The sequence below is a fragment of the Argentina anserina genome, chromosome 3 (assembly GCF_933775445.1).
Source record: "Argentina anserina chromosome 3, drPotAnse1.1, whole genome shotgun sequence".
In the NCBI taxonomy this organism is placed as follows: domain Eukaryota; kingdom Viridiplantae; phylum Streptophyta; class Magnoliopsida; order Rosales; family Rosaceae; genus Argentina; species Argentina anserina.
Window position 1 is genome coordinate 15,842,796 of NC_065874.1, and position 24,157 is coordinate 15,866,952.

General features: G+C 39.0%; 4 protein-coding genes across 4 annotated transcripts; 1 reads left to right on the top strand and 3 right to left on the bottom strand.

The window, feature by feature from the left end:
• Positions 1 to 902: 902 nt before the first annotated feature.
• LOC126787156 (uncharacterized) lies at positions 903 to 2,022 on the top strand. Its single transcript, XM_050513080.1, has 2 exons — positions 903 to 1,107; positions 1,430 to 2,022. Exons 1-2 carry the CDS (start codon positions 903 to 905, stop codon positions 2,020 to 2,022), a joined length of 798 nt encoding a protein of 265 aa, XP_050369037.1.
• Positions 2,023 to 2,131: 109 nt separating this feature from the next.
• On the bottom strand, positions 2,132 to 4,905 carry LOC126788395 (scarecrow-like protein 21). The gene is made up of 2 exons (XM_050514386.1): positions 4,785 to 4,905; positions 2,132 to 4,071 (listed from the first exon to the last, which is right to left on the bottom strand). The coding sequence occupies exon 2, from the start codon at positions 3,943 to 3,945 to the stop codon at positions 2,368 to 2,370; it is 1,578 nt and encodes a 525-aa protein (XP_050370343.1). The 5' UTR covers positions 3,946 to 4,071; positions 4,785 to 4,905; the 3' UTR covers positions 2,132 to 2,367.
• Positions 4,906 to 16,006: 11,101 nt separating this feature from the next.
• LOC126787157 (wall-associated receptor kinase-like 6) lies at positions 16,007 to 16,849 on the bottom strand. The gene is given in 4 exon segments (XM_050513081.1): positions 16,007 to 16,326; positions 16,329 to 16,550; positions 16,553 to 16,584; positions 16,842 to 16,849. Coding segments are annotated over 4 exon segments (582 nt in total).
• Positions 16,850 to 17,834: 985 nt separating this feature from the next.
• On the bottom strand, positions 17,835 to 23,523 carry LOC126787158 (putative wall-associated receptor kinase-like 11). Its single transcript, XM_050513083.1, is given in 7 exon segments — positions 17,835 to 18,223; positions 18,226 to 18,319; positions 18,321 to 18,873; positions 19,238 to 19,322; positions 22,595 to 22,619; positions 22,982 to 23,038; positions 23,155 to 23,523. Coding segments are annotated over 7 exon segments (1,572 nt in total).
• Between the last annotated feature and the right edge of the window lie 634 nt (positions 23,524 to 24,157).

The window sequence follows — 24,157 nt, forward strand, 5'->3', positions numbered from 1 at the left end:
AGAGTCACCAAATTTCTTGATGGCTTGGGTGATAGTAATCTTACTTTAAAGGAGATGAGACTGGAAGGACTGGGCATTATTCTTCTCCAAAACGTTTGTGGTATCAAGGAGTAGGTAAACAATGGACACTAAACATATAAAGAGTATAATCATACTAAGTTAGACTATCACTCTAGTTTAAACCAAGCTGAAACTATCATTCCCAAATCCCAGCTATTGTACCCAGAAAGCTTAAACTATCAGTAAGTAGACAAAGAACACACATCAAGCTGATACAAACTTTCAGACCAAAAAAAAGCTGATACAAACTAGAGTTCAAACTAAATTAGTAGAACCTCACTGCATGTTCACATAACAGATTAAAGAAGAACAAGTGAAACATTTGCATGCCTATTAGATTTTCTTCTGTAACAAGTGGAGCAACTACATATCCTAAAAATAATATTGGAAGAAACTAGAAGAGGGTTCGTGACAATTGAGTTGTTTGTATCTCTGGTTTCTTGGTCTATAGTGAAATAGGACCCAGGGTTGAAGGAATTCAAGGAAGACACGTTTTAGCTCGTTTTTAGAAGGGGTGACAGTATCCAATATCATCCTTAAATGCCTTTTGTATATTTACACACAAATACAAAAGTGCTTGAATTCACCAGTTTGTCTTTGCTTAGGTAAGGTCGGAAATCACTTATTCCACAGGTACGAATTTTCTGCATAGAGTGCTAGTAACAAATATCCCTTAAGACAATAGGACCTCGTCGGAATTCAATGCCTTTGTTTGGTTTCGAAACTTTGGATGCTTAAATTTGCAATGCAAGGAGAAAGTGGTGCAGTGAGAAGTTTAGAATTCACAGAAAGATATCTCTCTCTCACTCTCACTCGCATACTCAGAAGTCTTAAACGAAGAGATGCATGCAATGTGGGTGTCATTGAAGGAGAACGTCAAGTGTGGAACCAAGCTTTCAGATGTTGTTGGCCTGCGAGAAAGATGTGACAGAAGTAGGAACTTCAGGAAAGCGAGTTTGGATGGTGAACTTGTACTTCCTCATGGGAAAGAAACCCCATTCCAGGAACTGATGTACCGTTCAAGCTACACACAGGCACAGCTCTTTGGTAAATGTCTTGCTCTCATTTTTGCTTATTTAGTACTGTATGATAATTTCTATAGGGGTTTTGAGTCGAGATTGCATAGCTGTACAACTACTATAGAAGTCTAGTTTGAGCAGACTCGTAATGGTCGAAATTGCGAAACAAGATGCTGTATAAAGAGACAATCTGAAATTTAAGACATTGTCAAGATGGTGAAGTTGAGATATTAATTTTGTAGCTTTCAGCCAGCTATCTGGACAGTTCCTCTAAAACTATCTATTGATGTTTGCCAAATGGTATGAACTAGAGTTTGTTAACCTAAATTTTCATCTTGTCTTTTTACCAGGGCTAAGCAGTGGAGACCCTTCAAGGAATATCATTGAGATGATAGTGCGTAAAGCATCAATGAATCCTTCGAAGCCATCAGGCAAGATCAAAGCTGTCTTGAGGGTGAAGAACTCCATAGAAACACTTGAAAGGTTTGAGAAGTACAGAGAGAAGGTAAAGAAGGTGGCCAAAGATAGATGCATGAGGCACCCAAGAAGTACAGTAGATGGAAATGAGCTTATGAGATTCTATTGCACAACAGTGGCCTGTTGCAATGGAGAGTCAAGGAGAATCTCTGAGCTTTGTAATGGTCCAACATGTCGAGTTTGCAGGTTAATTAACTCAAACTTTGGCACGGAATATGTATTGGAGAATGGTATTCAACTGAGTACAAGTAGCGAAAACACCATTGCCGTTACAAGGGCAAGCAAGGCAAAGAGGGCACTAATAGTTTGCAGGACAATTGCAGGGAGCATTGTTAATGTGGATGACCAGGAATATGACGAGTCTGATTCAATTGGAAACCGAAATTTGCATTCTACCACCACAGAATATCTACTAGTGCAGAATCCCAGTGCTGTACTTCCCTGTTTTGTTATAGTTTTTAACTGATATGGTCTAGTTTTGTGTTTAGTCACTAATTTTCAAGAATAGTCTATTACGGTGCACAGAGTTTATCTAATGTGTATTTTTATTTTGTAGTGTCAACTTCATATGTATATGCAAGCATTTGTTAAAGACTAGTCTCAATTTTTGGTCAACAATAATCAGATCCTCTATGGATAATGAGTACTTATTACTAATGAAGCATAATCTTACAATATACTACTGCTATCAGTATGAAGGATATCTTATGCTCTAAGCCGACTGAAGGAAGAAATTCAAATTAGAAGCGGAAGACTGACTATTAAGGGAGAGGTTCCAAGACCAATAAACATAAGCAAATAGCTGTTGGTCTTACCTCCATGCACATGAGGCAACAAGAGCCTGACTATTCCAGCCGAGATATAAGGCTCCATCTCTTTCTTCAAGCGTGTACTTCTCAGAATAGCTCTGCAGTAGGGTCTTGATAGTGGCATTTATTATGGTGCTAAGTGGGTAAGGTGAAAACCCTGCCATGATAAATCGTGACCTCCACTTACTGAGAAGTTCAGTGCGTTCTACTCTTTCAACTCCTTCACAAGCTATAATGTTGACGATTTCTCGCGCCAGACAGTGCTGCTCAACATTGATCCGTTCTTTGTCTTCCCTTGGCAAAGCCGCATCAATTGAATCGAAAACAGCCCTATAGTAGCTGAATGCCTCAGCAAAACGGGGACAGAAAGGGGCTGTGTTGGTGTTTGACTCTTGCTCAACAAGAGTCACCACCTTGGGAGACAAGCTCTTAACCACCCTCAACAGCCGGTCCCTATGATTTTGGATGCTCACACTCTCATCTGGCATGTGGTGCAGTATGAAGGCAAAATTCACTGCAAGTGCCTCACCCACTTGAACTCCAAGGTCCTTGATCTGAACTTCAGAAGCACAAATTCCAGCGGCATGGAATTCAAAGGGTACCCTATATGACTCTGCAAGCCTTGACAACCTCTTTCCTACAAGATCAAGTCCCCCTCCCCGTGCATAAGCTGATGTAGAGTCGTCTATTCCAGTCAGCCTTATATGTGGGGGCCCTCCAGGTCGACTAGCTAAAGCTTGAATCAAGGTGATCCACTGGCTGCCTTGAGCAATCTGAAAATCAATTATATGAACTCTACTTTCATCCTTCATGGCTTCTGCAATCGCCCCATTAGCTGACACGTACCCAAACTTGAAGTATGGGCAGACTTCATATAGTATGTGCATGTATGATAGGAGTTCATTACTGGCAGGCTCTTTGCATCTTAAGGATGCATAGATGCAACCTCCTGTGGAGGCCAACCTTGCAACAAGACCTTCCAGCATGTAAGCTCCTAAACGTTGGATTGGCTCACCTGAAACTGATACCATCTGACGTAAATTTGACATCAACCATTCAGTTGTTGACATATCATTTTCTGCCAATGCTTTAGCACAAGCATAGAGCACCTCTTTCAAGTCACCCCTGGAGATCATCTCCATCATCATTTGTTTCCGATTCTGCTCTTCTGCCCAAACTTGGTTATGCCTAACCTGACTTCTGATGCCAAATATGTCAAGGGCATCCGACTCACTTCCAAGCAAAAGACTTTCGAATTCCTTTATCTTATGGCTCAGGCCACCGACATCATTTGTATAGCAAGACTGGTTAACTGGAGACCCACTAGACTGGTAAGACTGAAAATCTGGTTGTGAGGTCGGACTTCCATTCGCTGAGAAACTTAAACTAGATGGAGAACTTGGAACACGGTAATTACTGGTTGCTGAGGATGATTCATACTGTTCAAAGTTATGAGCTGATAGATGACTCCCATGGATGACAACATCGTGGATTGGAGGGAAGCCACAGGACTCTGGCTCTTCAACTGGCTGTTCACCAAATCTGTGAGAAACACTTCCATGTCTCTCTGTTGCCCGCATCTTAAGTAGCAGACAATATCTTAACCCTCTAATCTGAAATCTTTTAAAACGAACCAAGTACAGTCTATCATAAAGAACACACCTTATTATGCAGCTCCATCACCTCGAAATGGGTGGTAACAAGTTCTGCAGAGAAAGTTAACAAACAATTAGTGATGTCAAGATGCAATGCACAAAACAAAGGAATTCTATAGATCACAGTAGATATTAAGGCAGTATTTACGTGTGATATATATCAGGGCATGGATCTAAATCTAGTGTACATGATTTTAGGTACTCGAGAATGAGGAATTTGTAAAGTTTTAATCAACCAGATAAGTTTGATTGATCCAAAATTTCATAGAATCTCTATCTCTGCCCAAACTCCAAACATTGCAACATACTCTCATGATTTACAGGATACAGAAAAATTCCGACAAGGGTTAGACTTAACATTCCAAAGCTCAGTAAACCCAGGTGGAACAAAAACAATTGAAATCTCCTGAACTTCAAAACAAAAGGGCTTCTACTCATCAAGACTACAACCCCAATCTGCAAACCACCTCCAAAACACATATAGTAGTCTACCTCCAAAGACAGATCATAATCTTAAAGACAACAGATTCAAAGCAAGCAAATTCAACGCCATGTTATCACAAAGCACATTCATTTCATATCAAACGATCCCACATCTTGATCACATGATAAAACAAACAAGAAGAAACATATACAGGTGCATCAAACATACTAACCAAGAATCTTTCTTAAAGAAAGACTTGCAAGAAATTCAGTGAAAAGAGAAAAAAGAATTTCAGTTTCAACATCATAAACTGTATAGTAAAGCAAAGCATCTTACTTACTTGAAAGTGAGTTGCTAACAAACCCAGATGGGTGCAGCTTTCGTAGACTTGTTTGCCTTCGCAGTTCAAATGAAGATCCAAACTTTGTTGGTAAATGGAACTTTGTTTCTAGCACACAAAAATATCCGGGTTCTGCTTATAGCAATCTTTGCTTGCACAAATCACCTCACTCTTATCTTGATTTACACTGCTGCCACTGACCGGTGAGAGTTCTGGATAAATAAACGGCGAAAAAAATCTATATAGAAAGTTTGGATCTTCATATAAAGACCCTGTTTTGCATGCACCAATTTTGTTGTCGATGCTGATCAGTGGTGGATCCAGGATTGAAATGTCACCTGGACTAATTTCAAGGGTGGACATAGGATTTTATGAAGTGAACTATAACTTTGGCCGAAGGCAAAATTTTTTTTTTTTCAGGTTTACAACATAGAGTGTATGAAGTTCATATAATTAAAAGTCAATTAAACATGTCGTTCTACAGTAGAACGGTAGAAGTGTAGATGAGGGCAGAGAGAACTTCGGGCGGTCGGGCCTTCGGTAACGCGGCGGCAGGGAGTGGTGGTGACGGGCTCCAATGATTTAAAAGAAAAGTAGTCGAGTAGAAGGAAGAGCTGAAGAACATAAGAAATACGTCTGAGAGAGAGTGAGAGAGACTTCGTCTAATCGATTGGTTTAATTCTTTTTTTTAATAGAATCATGGTGGTGACGCACTTTAATGATTTAAAAGAAAAGTAGTCGAGTAGAGGGAAGAGCTGAAAAACAGAAGAAATACGTATGAGAGAGAGTGAGAGAGACTTCGTACAATCGATTGGTTTAATTTTTTTTTTAATAGAGGGTTTGATTTTTTTTTCTGGACTGAAATCTCACATGGGCTGGATCCGCCCCTGATGCTGATAATAAAATGGTACGTACAGGTTTCCTTCAACCTTTGTTAATTGATTATTGATCATTCTCTTGCACGCAGGGCTGGGCATGGCTCCGATCTCATCCTGTATTTTAAAATAAGAGCCGAGACAGATCATGATTATGTGTTTTTAAAAGTGATCAGACTCGTATCCCGTTCGAAATCGGGACAGAATCGAGTCCCGTTCAAATAATGTAATAATTATCTCATGATGAAAATAAATAATTAATCATTTACTATATATTACGTTACAAGTTCAATTCTACATGCTAATTAACTTTAGAAACATATCTTGAGCTTAAATGCATTAGATCATCATTTAAGACTATATATCTTAATTAACAATGATTTATCTAATGCTTAGAGAAGAAAAATAAACTCTTACGGAGGTTGTGGTTGTTGTTAACCTAATATTTCTTAATCAATTTAACGGTCGAGATGAAACCACATTATATATATATTAGTTATTTTTTAATTTCATATTAATTCGGAACAAGACGGGATTGAACGAGATTTACTAAGCTAATGGGATCCGGACAAGATGAGATGTATTTTTGAAACATAAATCCCATCTTGTCCTAATAAATTTAGGAACAAGATCAGAACAAAATCGGGATTACAGGACCCCAGCCCTACTTGCACGGCCTCTGGCTTTGACTTGTTAAAAGGTTTAAAAACTGTTAAATTCCACATTGATGGAAATTAAGTGATAGTAATATGTTTGACAATTGATTAGGAGTCCCACGTTAGAACTTCAAAGTCAATGTCTCCTATGTGAAATGGTGCGGTCTTATGTGGGGTGCTTTGAACAGTACATCATGCTGTAAGATTGAAGGAGTTGGGTTCCGATATAGAGCAAAGATGGATTCCAATAGTGATAAGCAATTCTAATCTATGAGACTATGACCTGTTGAGTTTCGAAGTCACTTGTGACATGAGTAGCGTTACCATTTTGCAAGGAAGCAAATTAGTCTGCAGCTAGAGGCATATGGCTGGAGGAGTAACTAATAATCAAAGAGGCGCGCTCAGTGAAACACGATTAAGTAGGAGAATTAGTGCATGGCTGCATGCTTAAGATGTACTCGATAATCATATAAAGGGGAAGGGACTAGTGAAGCGATAAGAAAAGTAGTTAGCATGTAAAACTAGTGAATCTATTAGCGATGGCTAACAAATCCTCAAAGATGTGTCGTAGTTAATTTCGATGTTTTAAGTACATAATGCTTACTTCTTGTCTTCTTGACTCCTTTAACGCACGCTCACGAGAATTTGAGAAACTAAACTAGGGCATGTTTCGGATTTCTCTCACAACCGGACTGGTCTCAGAAAGGTAAGGCTTGACTTTTGAGAACAATTAGGTACGTATATGGTTGATAGATGAAGGGAGGGAGCTGAAATGATGATGACATTGTACACAAATTCAAGATAAGGAAAGTTAGCGTCGCACATAGCTCTTTGACTCTCCCGGACGTGTTGGTGATAATGTGAGCAAGGGATCACTTTTTTGAATAATAAACCAGAAAATTAGGTATTCGCTTATCAAAATTTCTTGTATGATATAAAAGTGAAAGCGAATCATGGCACTTGGAGAAGCTTACATATATTAGGGAAACGTGGATTGAATTTGTTGCAATCCTTTTTCATATATATGAACAATATTGTTCGCTGAGAATTTAAATTGGATTTTAATTTACTCTAAGGTGGCGTACACTCCACATCATAAATATGCATGCAGCGCGCTGTTGCATGCAATAAATAATTTTCTGAGAAGAAAATCCATATATCTTTTAGTTATCTGTGCGTGACTAATGAGATGTTAGATGTATTGATATACATACTATATACATGAACCTGCGTGCTTAATGAGGTAATGTTGGCTTTGATTCTTTCTCTGCAACCTTGACCGCCGGGGCTACTACTATGTAGGGGTGTAATTTGGTTCAAACGGTTCGGTTTTTTGCTCAAATCGGAAACCGAACAGAAAATGAATTTTGGTTCGGTTCGGTTTTTTTCAGTTTTTTTTTTCAATTTTTTTTAAGCGGACTGAATCTAAGGCTCGTCAATGGGCCTTGCGGGCTTGTATAGGGAAAACAATATAATATTTTAATGTAAGGGTTTTAAACAATAAAAAAAATTATTATAAAACATTCTAAAAAAAAGTTACAAATAAATTCTAGTTTCAAAATATTGTCGATCGATACCAGGATGTGATCGATATATATATTTAGGGACCATGTAATAATTTCATCCATTTTAAACATGGTTTGACCGTCCGTACCAACGGTCAACAAAAAAAGAGGCGTTTTCACATAATAAAACTGCATTGACCTGGGCTTTGCCAAAGGAGTTTCTTTGTTGCGATCACGCACGATCGATGACAAAAATTATGTGATTTTAAATATGTAAACAACTTTCCTCATTCGCATCTTGGTAATGGATTCCCCCTTAGGGCATATTTGTGTTGTTTTTGACTTTTTGGTATACCGAAAATTATGACGGTCAAACGAGGTCCGAATTGGATCAAATTTTAAAATGATCACTAAATATATATACTAATCACATCGGATGGTGTCGATCAATTCCGAGAAGTTTTCTTCATATAGTCGCTTCATAATGTGATAGTTTTATTATAAAACCTAATATAAAGGTTATGATACATTAGTGGACACTTCGGCGATCGACAACTCCAGTTCGAAATATGGTCGATTGACACAAATAGATGTGATCGATATATATATTTAGGGACCATGTAAAAATTTCATCCATTTTAAACGTGGTTTGACCGTCCGTACCAACGGTCAACCAAAAAGAGGCGTTTTCACATAATAAAACTTCATTGACCGGGGTTTTGCTAAATGAGTTTCCTTGTTGCAACCACGCACGATCGATGAAAAAAATTATGTGATTTCAAATATATAAACAACTTTCCTCATTCGCATCTTGGTAATGGATTCCCCCTTAGGGCATATTAGTGTTGTTTTTGATTTTTTGGTTTACCGGAAATTCTGACGGTCAAACGAGGTCCGAATTGGATGAAATTTTAAAATGATCACTAAATATATATACTGATCACATCGGATGGTGTCGATCAATTCCCAGAAGTTTCCTTCATATAGTCGCTTCATAATGTGATAGTTTTATTATAAACTTAATATAAAGGTTATGATACATTAATGGACACTTCGGCGATCGACAACTCCAGTTCGAAATATGGTCGATCAACACCAGTAGATGTGATCGATATATATATTTAGGGAACCCGTCAAAATTTCGTCCGTTTTGAACATGGTTTGACCGTCCGTACCAACAGTCAACCAAAAAAGAGGCGTTTTCACATTCTTATGAGAAAATGCCATGAACTTATCATTGTCGAACTAGGTGCCATTGTCTGTGACAAAAGCCTCCGGGATACTGAATCGGCAGTAGACACAACGTCATAAGAAGTTTATCACCTGGTCCATGGTGATTTTTACAATTGGTTCTGCCTCCATCTACTTAGTGTGGTAGTCTACTGCCACAATGACGTACCTGAATTGTCCCGGGGCGACAGGTAGTTCCCCAATCAAGTTAAGTCCCCACTACGCGAAAGGGACTGAAGAGATGATAACCGAGAATGGGATAGATGGGCGACTAATGTAGCTGGCGTACTGGTGACATTGTACACACGCCCCAACTATAGCATTTGCATCGACGTCTATCGTGGGCTAGTAATATCCGGTCCAAAGAGCTTTAAAAGCTAGGTTTTGCGCTCCTGCATGGTTGCTGCACACCCCACCATGTAACTCATTTAAAACCTGTCGGCCTTGCTCCGGAGCCAAACATTTGAGATGTGGGAAAGATTGACCGCGCTGGTAAAGTTTACCGTCTCGGACCATGTAGAGGGTGGCATTATGTCGTAGACGTTTCGCTTCAGTTCCATCAACTGGCAACCGTTCGGCCGTCAAGTAGGCGATAAAAGGGTCAATCCACGATGGTGGGGGAGCATGCTCAATGGCGAAAATCTCCGAGTAGGGCCAAGAAATGCTTGGCTGTTCTAGAATTTCCACATGGACGCCGAACTTCGCCACCTCCGACTCAGAGGTAGCTAGTAGGACAAGGGCGTTTGCTTTAGCATTCTTAGCTCGGGCGATCTGCTTGATTTCAAAGTGGTCGAACTTCCGAAGCAGTGACCCAGCCAAATTCTGGTATGAGGTGAGCCGGGGCAGGTTGGATTGATAATTTCCATTAACCTGGTTGACCACCAATTGGGAGTCGCTGTAAATCTGGACGTTGGTGGCCTCCAATTCTCGACACAACTGTATCCCGACGATCAGCGCCTCATACTCAGACTGTATTGTTGGAGGCTTCAAATCGGAACCGGAAAGCATAGTGGTATTCATTCCCCTCCGGTTCAATGATGATCACACTTGTGTTGCTGCAATTTTTATTAGCTGAGCCATCGATATAGAATTCCCATGCCGGTGTCGGTGCGGCCGCCGCTGCATTGGTATACGGGGCATCTTCGGTGGGGAAAAACTCAGTGATGAAATCGGCCGCGGCATGCTCTTCAGCGTTCCGGGGCCTGAATTGAATGTCAAATTCCCCTATTTCAATCGACACTTTACCAATCGCCCGGACGTCTCCGGCTTCTGAAGTACCTGACGTAGCGGTTGGTTGGTCAGTACATGGATAGTATGGTCCTAGAAATATTATCGAAGGCGTTGGGCGGTGGTGATCAGTGCTAAGGTGAGTTTATCTATCTCAGGGTACCTCATCTCGGGGCCATTCAGACCTTTGCCGTTGTAATACACTGAGATTTCCTTGCTCTCCTCCCATCTGACTAGGGCGGAGATCACCATTATATGTGAAACTGCCAAGTATAGGAATAAAATTTCCCCGGGCACCGGGGTTCATAACACATGGACCGACCTTAGGTATTCCTTGATACAGAGAAAAGCCATCTCTTGTTATGGGCCCCACATGATATATTTCTTGTGTTGGGTCTACTCGGCCGGTGAGGCACTGAGTCTCGCTCCTAGTCGATGGCGATTTCATGTTCATTATTGCTTGGACCATTTCGGTGTTAGCCTCTATGCCTCTTTCACTCACCGTGAAACCTAAAAGCTTACCTCCCGCTACGCCCTTCACACACTTGGCCGGGTTCAACTGCATGCCATAGTAGAGAAGAAAGAAGAATATCTTGTCAAGGTTGGCGATATGTCCCTCCGGCATTTTGCTCTTGATGGTTATGTCGTCCACAAATGCCTCCATGGTCTCGCCTATTTCCTTCTCAAACAACCGAGTGACTGCCCTCTAATAAGTGCCCCAGAGTTTTTCAAGCCGAACGACATGACCTGATAGCAATATAGACCCTTATCAGTCAAGAAGGTGGTGCCCTCTTAATGTTCCGGGTGCATCTTGATTTAGTTTTAGCCCGAATAGGCGTCCAGGAAACTTAGGAACCAAAAACCTGAAGTCATGTCCACCAGCTGGTCTATCCGGGGGATTGGGAAGCTTCATTGGGAAGCTGCCAATCGGGCAGACCTAGTTCAGGTTGGTGTAGTCCACCTAGAGACCACCTAGGGTAGTTGACCTCCCGGATGAATTTGATGTCCCGGAGTCGCCTGACCTAGGCCTGAATGACCTGATATTTCTTTTGATTAAAGGCCCGACGTTTATGGCGCACCGGCGTTGACCCTTCCAAGATATTTAACTTGTGGGAGATGAAGTCGGTGGAGATTCTGGGCATGTCCGTATATGACCAGGTGAAGACGTGTTGTTGTTCCCGAAGGTTTGCCACCAGCTGGCCCCAGAGACTTGGTCCTAAAACCGTTCTGATACAGATCTTTCAGTCTGGATGTGTGTCTGATAGACTTATCCATTCGGTCTCTTCGACGGTTTCCGGACGCGCCCGCGAGGGTTGCTAGGCGGCCTTCTTCTTTTGTAAATTGGTGAGCTCTCGCCCCATCAGGACCATGTCTCGCGGATCATCAATGGCCTCCGTTGGAGCCACCGGTAGCATCTTATATGGTCTTCGTCCTGCCGAGATGAAGTCGAGATGGTTCTAAAGCGTGTTGATCTTATCTCCTCTAATTGTCAAGATCCTGCCGGGGGTCGGCACCTTTAGCATAAGCATGTGGTTGGCGATTATACAATGGAGGCCCCACAACACATCCCGGCCCACGATGAAGTTGTAGGAGGATGAACTCCACTATGAGGACCCGAGTGGTGATCCTTGTTTGCTTCGAACCTGAACCAAGCGACGTAGTCATACGGTTAGAGCCAAGGGGCTGCACAATCTCTCTATAAAAGCTGGCCAATGGGTCATGATTACTATAGAGTTTTGTCCAGTCCCGTTTGAGCTTGCGGTAACAGTCGGCGAACATAACACTGACCGTCGCCCAGGTGTCAACTAATACCCTTTTGCACGAGTAATGGTCGACTTGTGTAGTTATCAACAACGGGTCGGTTGGGGAGGTCCAGATGGGTGCTTCCCCTCTGGAGAATTGGATCGTGTCCCAGGTAGCCGATGCGGCTTTGACACCCTGGGTGAGCTCGTAGAGCTATAAAATTGGTTGTCTTTTTGCCGATTTGTGGAGCGGAGCCCGGATCGCCTCACCACGCAGGGTTGCTATATCTCCATGAACTTGTATGGCGTTGGTGTCCGTCGTCGAGGACTTGTACAGGTCCAGCCTACCAATTATGACCAGTTCTTCAATATCGGTTTGCAATGTATTGCAACCCTCATGTCCTGAGTCATCATGGTAAACGCAGTATTTCCCCATGTTCCTCATCGGCTTTTGTCATACCGACGCTTGGGGGGTCTTGGCAGGAGATTTTTATGGCACTCATATATGTTAGCGTAATACATGGTGAGACTGGTGAAGACCTCATTCTGGGAGCCCTATGTTGCCTATATCTCGTCGCATCGTGCCCTCGGGTGGGGTACGGGTCGACTCGACCTCGTCTCCCCTGGCGGTCTCGGTGCTTATCTCCTCTACCCCCATCTTGGGTGTCCTGTCTACTGGCGCACTGGGGTTGATCTATCTTGTCCCATGCGGACCGGCGACCGCCATCCCGGGCGTTAATTTGCGTGGACGAGCCTGTTCCATTTGGATTTCCATAAGTGCGGTACTCGGCTTCCGCCTACCGTGTCGCCGTTTCTATTTTTCTAATACATGTCTGCAACTTCGGAAAAAATCATAAGTAATTGTAAAAACTTATTTCTCTGGGATTATAGTTCTCAATTGTTTTTTAGGATGCCTGTTACAAATGTCTAGAAGACACCATTTGCAAATACCCAACCTAACTACTTCTTTTTAGCCAAAACTTTTACTACACTGAAATCTATCAGAAAAGCCTAGAACTGGTGTTCAAATTTGAAAATTCATAAGTAGTTGTAGATACAATTTTTATGTGATTTTAGTTCTTAGATGGTGTTTAGGATGCCTATTGTAAATTTTCTAAATGCATTAACTACAATTGTGCAGTCAAACTATATCGATTTTTATCCAAAAGTTTACTCGTCAAGGACTCAGTTTACTAATTTTTCGATTTGGGACTATTTGTTGTTAAATCTCAAAGTTTGTCTAAAATGCTTACCTGTTTTGGTATGATTCTAAGCTTGGTATTTATGTTTTAATATATAGTTACTTGGTTCTAAAGTTGAAGGTAGATTTCAATGGCTTGAGTTGCTTTATAGTTGGCTGAACTATTAGACGTGTTTATAGTGTTTCAAAGTACTTCTTGTTTATCATTTTTGTTATAATCTAATTAAGTCCTTGAGTTTCATTATATTTGTTTCTTTTAAATGGTTAAAGTATTGTATTTCAGTAATCAAAGGTTGTGTACCACATAAAGTTTCAGTTTTCTTTAAAGTACATTGTATAGGCACAAACCAGAATTTTGACAGAAAAATCTAGAACTGAACTTGAACTTTGAAAATTCATAGCTATTTTAAGAAAATCGTTTTAAGGTGATTCCATGTTTGAGAGTTTCTTTAGTGTGTCGTCTAAAAGTCACTAGAAGAACTTGAAGTCAAAATCCTAATGGTTGTGTACAGTTTTTAACGTGAAGGTGACTGCCATAAAGTACTGAAATGTGTTTTTGTATTAGGTGAAACTGTTATGCTTAATATTATAGTTAAGTCTTATTTTACGTTTTGAAATAGAGTTAGCGTATGATTGTTCCCTCTGATTGCATTACATTCTTTACTCAATCTTGCATGGAAAATATGAATTATATTTGGATTTATTTCTTATGTAGGGACATGTACATTGACGATAGTTTGGAATTTAAGTAAGTGATAAAGGGGAACCTCTATGTTTGTATGGTTGTTGTTTGTGTGTTACATGCTTGTATTACATGACTGTTTCTTTGCTGCAGTGAATTGTACTTATGTATTGGTCTGATAATATTCATGTTAACATATAAGGTTTGTGGGAATGGTTAGTGCTATGCATATGACACTTGGGGTAAAGAAGTTAGGATTAAACTTTTGCGTAGTTGAGTCCATAACCTCAGCATGTACCATGCACCCATGTATGCTCATGATATTGTACAATTAGTATAAGATATGAAAAGGTAATTCAGGGCTGGCGAAAGGGGAATGGACAAGATGACTAACAAAATGGGTTATGAGAGTTAGTGAGAGGTAGTGCGTGTAAATAGATGCTCCAAGTCACCCTTGTGGTAAAATACATGGTATGAGACATGTATGCTTAATTGTATTCGGCTATATGAACTATACGGAGTAGATGAAAGTTGCATTCATCTATATACTAATGTTGAATCGGTTATGTATTGTTTGGAGAGGTTTTACCTTCTACTGGGCTATTTATGGTTTATACTCACCCCTTATACCATTTTGCAGGTGATGAACAAGTTGTTTGAAGTAGAATTTCTTTTAAGAATGTTGTACCGGAATGTATGTTGTTTTATATTATCAGAATAAGACTTGGACTTGAGTAGTCCATTCTTGTAATGCTTGAACTTTTACCTTACATAATAAAGAATAATTTCATCCTATGTAACTATAATCTCTATTCCAATTTCTTTCATATTCTATTATGGAAATTCATTCCGTAATTGGAATATGAGTTACACCTCAAAAAAAATTTATTTACCAAAAATCGAGGTGTAACATTCAGATAGGCATGGCCCAAATAAAAGGGGATATGCTTGGGATCAATAGGCGTGGGTCTGTTCTTGCTCTTGATCCTCAGCAAAAAGTGATGGATGTCAACCTTGTTAATTCCTTGCTTGATGTACTTAATCACGTTGTGCGTTAACTTAGTAGCGGAGCTCAGGCATTGAATCCTTGTGATGGGATTGTAAAGATTTAGGAAGGCCTTGTTGAGCTAATGATGGTGAGGATGGAGATGACTGGCATATTGGCCAACCACTAGACAAGCATTGCAAACCAAATGATGTATACCCTGATAGAGTCTAGGGAAGGAGATGAATTTTGGCCTTTTAGGCATGATGGATTGGAAGAGGGTGTATTAGAGGTGAATTTGCATGGCCAAGTTCCTTTCGAAGTAAGTACCCAATCTGGCCATGGCGAGGATGTGGCAAACAAGAAATATAATCTAGGCTAAGAATGAAGAATAGGGTGAAGTAAAGGTGAATTTGACTGGCCAAGTGGAGGATGTGGGAGTAGGAACACAAACTATTCATGTAGACGAAGTGGTGGATGGAAATATAATTAGTGTTGAGGGTGAAAAGGAAGAGGGTTGAGTAAACTGTCTATTTTTTGAAGACCTCATGCTCCTTACTACCATGTCTCCTCTTCATATTATCATTTTGAAAAGAAAATGGCGTACTAATCGAGCTCAAATCTTTTCTCGAAAGAGCTAAAACCTTGAGTTATTTATAAATCATTGAATCTAGATGAATATATAAATACAAAATATTCAAAAATTATTATGATAATGAAGAACGTGAGCCAAAGTTTAATATCATGATTATTAACTTTAATTTTTTTAATATAAAAAAACTATAAAAAAATTAGATGCCCTAAAATTAAAGTTCGGAAACGAAAAAAAAACACAACACGAGGCCTTCCTTGGTCATATCCACAGTCAAGTGAGTATCATCTAATATCATAGTTTTAGACATATAATTCTACTATCATCTCTTACTCCATTGCTACTTCTTTCATAGTTGGACGCTTTTTTTTTAAGTTTGAGCAACATTTTGCAAGGTTAGCAACTTCGATGATCACATTTTTCCAACTATCATCAACAATTCAAGCATTAAGGATACAAAAAAATTATTCTCCTCCAATGAAACAAGAAAATAATTTGCAAGACTCGTGGTTTCGTCTAACTGTAATTTAATGATTGGTTTTTTTTCTAGTCAAGAGTTCAGCAAGGACAACACCAAAGTTATAAATGTCACTATTGTCTGTAAATTGGTTGGTTTGAAAGTACTCGGGGTCCAAATAACCAAATGTTCCTTGAACTTGTGACATGGTAAGATGACTTTTCTTAACTAAAACATATCTTGATGTCCCAAAGTCTGCTACTTTGACCTTATATTTAACATAAGAAAATGTTAGAAGATTTGATATTCGGTGATAAATCGGAGTAGAAGTTACAGAGTACATATACGAAAGAACTCCCGCATCTTCAGTGGCAACACGTAAGCGCATTTTTTATTTTGATGTTGAATATAATGATAAAGGGTTCCATTGGGTATGAATTCATAAGCCAAAAGTGGAATTACAGTTTCTAAACAGCAACCCAATAATTTAACCACATTTCTATTAATAATTTATGAAAGAACAACAATGTTATCATTTATGAATGGTCTTACTTCACCTCCAATAGCTATTATAGAATGGTCTTACTTCACTGCGACAATCTTTCCATCTGCTACATTCCTTTATAAATAGTACATTTCCACCTTTTCCTTTATAAACTAAAAGATCTCTATTACTTAACGTTTCACTTATCTAAATGACATATATACGGTCTCAATCTTGCAATCATAAAGGATTGATTGGTGTCCCTCCGACATAAACCCCATCAATGACCCAACCCACATAAAAGATAAAATTATATCAGTGACTCAGTCTCAAATTAACCAAGCAAGCTACTTAAAGACAGCCTTTGAAAGTTGAGGGCTCAAAAAAGCCCAACAATCCCCAGACTCTCTCCCTCCCTAACCTGACCATCGATAAACCTTCTCATGGGACCTTCAAATAAAAATTTAAGCTTCGACTTTACTAAGGAACTCTTCATGTTTTTACAAAAATAAATATACATTATACTATATACATAGAGGATACGAATAGAGCATTGTCCTTCTTGGAGCAAATGCCAAAGTGGTGTTGGTCGATAGAGGTTTTCAGGTAGACCTTTCAGCGGGTCTGGGTGAAGTATGTTGAGTATGAGCAATGGGCCAGCCTATTGGGTTTTTTTTTCTTTCTAAAACCTAGTATGTTAGGTTTGAGTCAGTTCTTTTCTTATATATGTATCACTTGAGCCTAGCATGACTTTGGTGTCCCCTGGCTCTAGTTTGGAAACAACCAATGTAGAGTACCCAATTGATGGCATATGCTTGAGTTGGTAGCTTTGATAATTACAGGGTATGTGGAGTTATTTTGCTTTCCTTATGTATTTGATTTCTAGTTATATCTACCTGTTTTGGATGCTTTTCAAACTTTTGGTCTGTTGACTAAGCTCTTAGTGCGCATCTATTTTTCCTTATATTAGGTTAGATAGTCTTTGGAGTTGCATGTCTTTCTAATTGCTTGAACATTGTGGTCGTTATGGTGTTGTCACTGATGGATTGATTAAATAATATAAAAAAAATATATTTGGTATAAAACATTCTTAAACTACAATTAATTGGGAGATAGAGATTGATTAACATGTTGGAAGAAGTTTAACTAATGACCAAAACTTCTTTAACTTCTTCAGAATTTAGCCAAATGGTATTTAGAAAGGGGTTTTGTAGCACCTGTAAGACTAGCAGTGTAGGAGGATACAAACACGTGGGAGATGTGTTTTTGAGCTGGAGTTTGAAATCCTTTGCCAAAAGAGTTAAAACCTTGAGTAATATATATCATTGAATAATGAATCTAGATGAATATAATATCATGATTATTAACTTTGGTCATATCCACTGTCAAGTGAGTATCAACTAATATCACAATTCTAGACATATAATTTCACTATCACTAACTCTATTGCTACTTCTTTCATAGTTGGACGCTTTTTTCTTTTCAAGTTTAAGCAACATTTTGCAAGGTTAGCAACTTCGATGATCACATCTTTCCCATTATCATCAAGAATTCGAGCATCAAGGATACAAAATAGATGATTCTCCTCTAATGAGACAAGAAAATAATTTGCAACACTCCTGGTTTCGTCTAACTTCAATTTAATGATTGGTTTTTTTCCAATCAAGAGTTCAGCAAGGACAACACCAAAGCTATAAACGTCACTCTTGTCTGTAAAATGGTTGGTTCGAAAGTACTCGAGGTCTAAATAACTAAATGTTCCTTGAACTTGTGACATGGTATGATGACTTTTCTCAATTGAACAGATCTTGATGTCCCAAAGTTTGCTACTTTGACCTTATATTTATCATCTAAGAGAATGTTGGAAGATTTGATATCTCGGTGATAAATCGGAGTAGAAAGCTGCTTAGTGCAAATAAGAAAATGCTCCTGCAACTTCAGTAGCAGCACGTAAGAGTATTTTCCAAGTGAAAGGAAATTGTTCATTTTGATGTTGAATATACTGATAGAGTGTTCCATTGGGTATGAATTTATAAACCAAAAGTGGAATTTCAGTTTCTAAACAACAACCCAATAATTTAACCACATTTTTGTGAATAATTTGTGAAAGAATGACGATTTCATTTATGAATTGTCTCACTTCACCTCCATTAGCTATAGACTTCTTCACCGCGACAATTTTTCTATCTGCTAACATTCCTTTATAAACAGTACCTTGTCCTCCTTGTCCCAGAACTCTATCTACATTAAAATGATATGTTGCTTTCTCCAACTCTTTTGAGTTGAACACTTTGATATTCTCAACACTAACTTCACTAGAAGATAATTGTTGCTCTAACAACAAACCACCATTTTGTTTGAAGAATTTCTGTTTGCGTTTGGTTATCTTTCGCTGCTTAATAGCTCTTTGCAACCACCATGCACATGTGTGTATAAGCAATAATGCTAGGACACTAAAAATAACTAAATAAATCAAAAGAAAAAGAAAAAAAAAGTACTTGTAAGTGTATTTATAAAACTTATATCATCAACTGAAAACCATATAACTCTTTTTTTCATGAAGTATTTGTAAAAATTATACAAAAAATTACCAATAATTATATAATCATATCCACATTTTTAGTAATTTCTCACTTTTTTTAATGAACTGTTTGTTGTACATAACATTGATACCAGCATATATACTATGCAAATTATTGGAAATTATTCAATGGATAGAGGACATTTTTTTCATCCTCTTACATTTTCAAAGACGTTTTCTTTATATCCTTAATGACAGTTTTTGCAGTAGTGAATATACGAAGTAATAATATATACCTATAACACATAAATGACCCATCAATATTGTAACAATCAGCAAAGCGACCACATATGTTTGGATACTTTTCACACTCGTCAATGTCTACAATTGAAAAAAAGGAAGATGAAGAAGTCAAGAAATATAAGTGGTAAGTAAATAAAGACTAGAAATACATATAAAAAATCATACAGTAGAAATAAGTTGGACCAATAATAAACCACATATTAATGAAAAAAACTAGTATTTGTTGTTAATAATAATAAATTGAACACACAAAAAAATGATTTTACACATTGAGGTCTCTAGGCGAATAGGTACTAGTTTGTGGATAAAGTTCAGTTCCTATTTTCCTTTTTTAGGGAAAAACATAAATTCCATTAGGCAAAAAGTAAATATATCCAATGAAACGCCTAGTCAAGAAAAACAAAACTCCTATACGAGCTCACATAGCCCTTATTCGATTGAAACGAAATACAAAAAAGCTAAAGTTTAAAATGGTGTACATATGTGAGTCCAAAAAATGGGACACTAAAAAAGTAGAATTAATAAAGCTGAGCAAAGGAAAATCCTAAATTAAAACCGTTGCTCCTATACGACGCTAGGGCAAAGCTATTATTATGAAAAGATTGGCGTCTAAGATCTTTATTATAGTACATTTCACCAATCTAAATGACATACAGTCTCAACCTAGCAATTATGAAGGATTAATTAATTAAGGTGTCCCTTCGACATAAAAAGAGAAAATTATAAAAGCAACTTAGAGTCCAAGAGTCGCTGAGTAAATCCCCCCCTAGCCAGACCAACGACGAACGACGAACGACGAACCTTCTCATAGGGCCTTTAAATAAAAATTACAGCTTCGACTTTACTAAAATGACTCTTGCTGGATAATAATTTGCTATCTTTTTACAAAAATAAAAAATATATATACATTATACTATATATACATAGAGGACACAAATCAAGCACGTTTTCCTTCTCGGAGCAAAAACCAAAGCCCTCCTAGGTTTTTGTAAATGTGGCGGCTCTCTTGCTTCGACAGGGCGTCGCTCATGCTATGCTATGGTGGCAGCGCTCCTCCTTGCAAGGCCCATTCACAGTTTCGAGGCTAGGGATTCTTAGATCGAATTTTTTTTTTAATTCTGGGATCAAGGAGATCGGCGGGTTGATGGAGCGCTCGTCTTGCTTTTGGGTGAGTGACGATCTGGGGGTCGACGAGGGAAGCAATGATTGGTGTTGAGGGTAGTGGCAACAATTTTGCTTGCTCTTGGTTGTTGTTAGGTTTGATCGAGGCTAGGTGTGGCCTAAGCTGTCCAAGTAGTGTCACCTTCATCTAGGGTGTTGTTAACTACTATGGTGGAGGCATGAGTTTGACTGCCACAAATTAAGCAAAATTGGTGGTTATCAATGGAGGTTCTTACCTGAACCTTACAGTGGGTCTGGGTGAAGTGTGTTGGGTTTAAGCAATCGGCCGGCCTATTGGGTTTATTTACTAAAACCTAGTAGGTTAGGTTTGGGTTCAAACTTTTGGTTTGTTGAATAAGCTCTAAGTGTGCATCTATTTTTCCTTATAATACGTTAGGTGTCTTTGGAGTTGCATGTGACTCTAATTACTTGAACATTGTGATCGTTATAACGTTGTCGCTAAATGAATTTGATTCATTTAATTTCTCTTAAAAAATAAAAAAAATAAAAATTTATGAACTTTCTGATTTTACTTGTGGATTAGAGTTTAGTTGGATAGGGTTAATACGCATATTAATTTTTACAGTGAACAGTGTTCTAAAAAGCGGTCTAGGCGGCGCCTAGGCGCTAGGAGGTCACCCACCGCTGTGCTTTTTGCCTCGGTGGCCATCTGTGGCGTTTTGTGAATTAGGCGGCCGCCTAGGCGGTTCTGGGCAGTCCTAGGCGGTCTAATTGGCCATATTTAGTCTTAGGCGGTCAACCATCATTTGACATTAAAAAAAAACCTAAAAGAGACCGCAGCTCTTATTCTTTGTCTATTTTCTGAAAACTGAATCTCATCAACAGAAGAAGAGGAAAGAAATATGAATATTAAGTTTGAGTCCGATACTGAATGTGTTAGGAAATAATTTAGAGAGAAAGAAATTGAGATTTAATATTATTGCATTTGTTTCATTATTTATCTTTTCTTCAAATATTTTTTATGGACTTTCTACTTAAGTTAGGTGAATTTAGACTATTTTAAGTATTTTTAAAATTAATATTAAACATCATTATATTTTTTAATCATTAAAATAGTTTAAATATATGTATAAAAATAAATAAATATTTAATAATTTGAAACCGCCTAGGAAGCCGCCTAACCGTCTAGGCGCTAGAAGGTGGTTGTCCGCCTGCATACCACCTAACGCTTTTTAGAACCTTGGTAGTGAGAGTTTCTTCTTGGTTTTGTATGGTAACTTGTATATATCCATATGTTTCATAACACAAGACGAAAATTGATGTATGAGCCTTATGACTGTTGATATATCAATGAGTTTATATCTCTTTTACTCAAATATAAATAAAATAAAATAATGCACATTGATGTATGGTAATTTGGACAATATATGGTTTAGAGATTTACGTACCTTTACAGCCATCAATAAGATATGGATTCCCATGAAAGCCATCTAAGCAATTGCATTGGCTGCCTGTGCAGTGTGTTCTGTTGTAATAATCGGTCCGCCATGCATCTATAGCAAAAATGTTATAGTTAGACAAGTCCCAGTCTAGCACTATAAGGACGGAGTCCATCTCATAAATGGAAGAAATATTTGTTGTATTTGATGTAAACCAATCTTGGTCTACCAAGAATGCAGACTTGCACATATCATTCTCCACAACACTTTCTAAGTGTCCAAAATGAGTGTAGAACACCTGAACATCTCAAGGAATGGTGGTCTGGCAGTAACGAATACTAGTGCAGCTGTTATTTAGTAAACTAGTACTATCAGCACTATCATCACAAATGGATAAGCAGCCACTGATTATTGACCTCCATTCCCAGGACATCATATAGGCCACTGCCCCACAACTCATCGAAGTGAATCTATTCCCCTATGAAAGTACAAATGGGGTTCCCCTGCAAACTCTCAAGCGGGAGGGTGCTCATCCTTTTTTTTTTAGGGGAATGAAATTACTTCACTATCAATGATCATTACACTCAAAGGTTATGATCTCCTGCACAGCCAGAGAGATTACATTAGAAAAAGCTAAACTAGATTTTGAAAGCAAAGCTAATCGAGCAAGCGAATGCGCTACAGAATTAGCAGACCGTCTAACATGAGACAAACGCGCTCCACTAGTCAAACACATACTCCAACGAAGATCCTCAATAAGAAAACTAAACGTTGAATGGTCTAACGTACCTTGTTGAACAACATCCACTAGAACCTGACAATTAGATTCAATAATCAGAAGACTGAAGGCATAACGCCTAACAATCTTCAGCCCTCCATCACAGCAAGGAGCTCAGCATGCAAAGGAGACTGAGCTCAGTCCCAATAATAAGAGAAAACTCCTAAAGAATGTCTAGTATGGTCACAGATTGCACCTCTCAATCCCAAAGTGCCCTCAGAAAAATGAAAAACAGCATCAACATTCAATTTGAGCATCCCAATCCTCGGTGGTTGCCAAGGAAGACAAACCCAAGCCCTTGGACTCCTTGTATCAGAGTGCACCTGTCTAAACTCATTCCACCAACTAATAATTGAAGGCATCAATACACAGGCAGTTTTGGCATCATCATCCCATACCTTGGAATTCTTGTTACACCATATAGCCCATAAGCTCATCAATAAAAGGGGAAAACCCTGTGGGTTATAGCATGACATCGCACTAACCAATCATAAACTTGAACCTCCTGTCCTGGAGCCATAATATGAGCTTCCTAAATGCAAGATACAACATGACCACAGTCTCTAAGTACATGGATCGAGGATTCGACCTCCTCCTCACAGAATGGGCACTGGGTATCAATGTCAATACCCCTTTCACTGAGCCTACTACGAGTGGGGAGAATATCCGAAGCCGCTTTCCACACACAAATCTTCACCTTCTCTAGAACAGGAGCTCTCCATATCTTATTCCATAACAATGAGCTCGGGTTAGGAGAGGCAGTCTCTTCCAAAATCCGACGCCGAGCTAAATGGTATGTAGACTTAACTGTAAACTGACCCTTCCTATTAGCACCCCAAATCAATTGATCCGAATGAGACCACACACTAATAGGAAGAGCCAGGATCTGATTGACAATCCCAATTGGAAACAACTCTGCTAGCAACGCTGAGTTCCACATACCATGTCGAGAGAATAACTCAAAAACCCTCTGCACCCTAGGGCTTCTGTACTAAGCCAAAACAACACCTTCCAACCAGGGATCCTCCTAAACACTAGTAGAACAACCATCTCCAATCTGTCGACGGATCCCCTGGCGCAACATATCTCTTCTAGTAATAATACCTCGCCAGGCATAAGAAGGGGACGCATCAAGTTTCACACCCCAAAAACTATCAACTGGAAAGTAGATAAATTTGAGAAGCCGGCTTGGTAAGGCATCAGGCTTCTAGAAAATCCTCCAACCCTGTTTGGCAAGCATAGCAAGATTGAAAGCAAATAAATGACGAAAACCCATACCACCATGAGCCGTCGGTTTACAAAGAGCATCCCAAGCTCTCCAATGCATCCCTCGTTTGTCATCTATTCCTCCCCACCAAAACTTGGCACAACACTGATGAAGCTCCTGTATCAAATTCAGAGGAAGAAGATAAGTATTCATCATATACAATGACATAACGTGAGCAACTACCTTAATCAAGACTTCCCGGCCTGCTGCACTCAATGATTTTGATCTTGTCGGCGTGAATTCGGCCGGGAATCACGGCCCGTGATTCCCTCCATAAATCACAGAGTAATTAGTGGAAATTAGTGGG

Excerpts from the sequence above, each read along its gene's own strand:
- LOC126787156 (XM_050513080.1), top strand. The coding sequence starts at position 903 with ATGCATGCAATGTGGGTGTCATTGAAGGAGAACGTCAAGTGTGGAACC. Across the intron at positions 1,108-1,429 it reads CACACAGGCACAGCTCTTTG|GGCTAAGCAGTGGAGACCCT; the intron begins GTAAATGTCTTG and ends TCTTTTTACCAG.
- LOC126788395 (XM_050514386.1), bottom strand. The coding sequence starts at position 3,945 with ATGCGGGCAACAGAGAGACATGGAAGTGTTTCTCACAGATTTGGTGAA.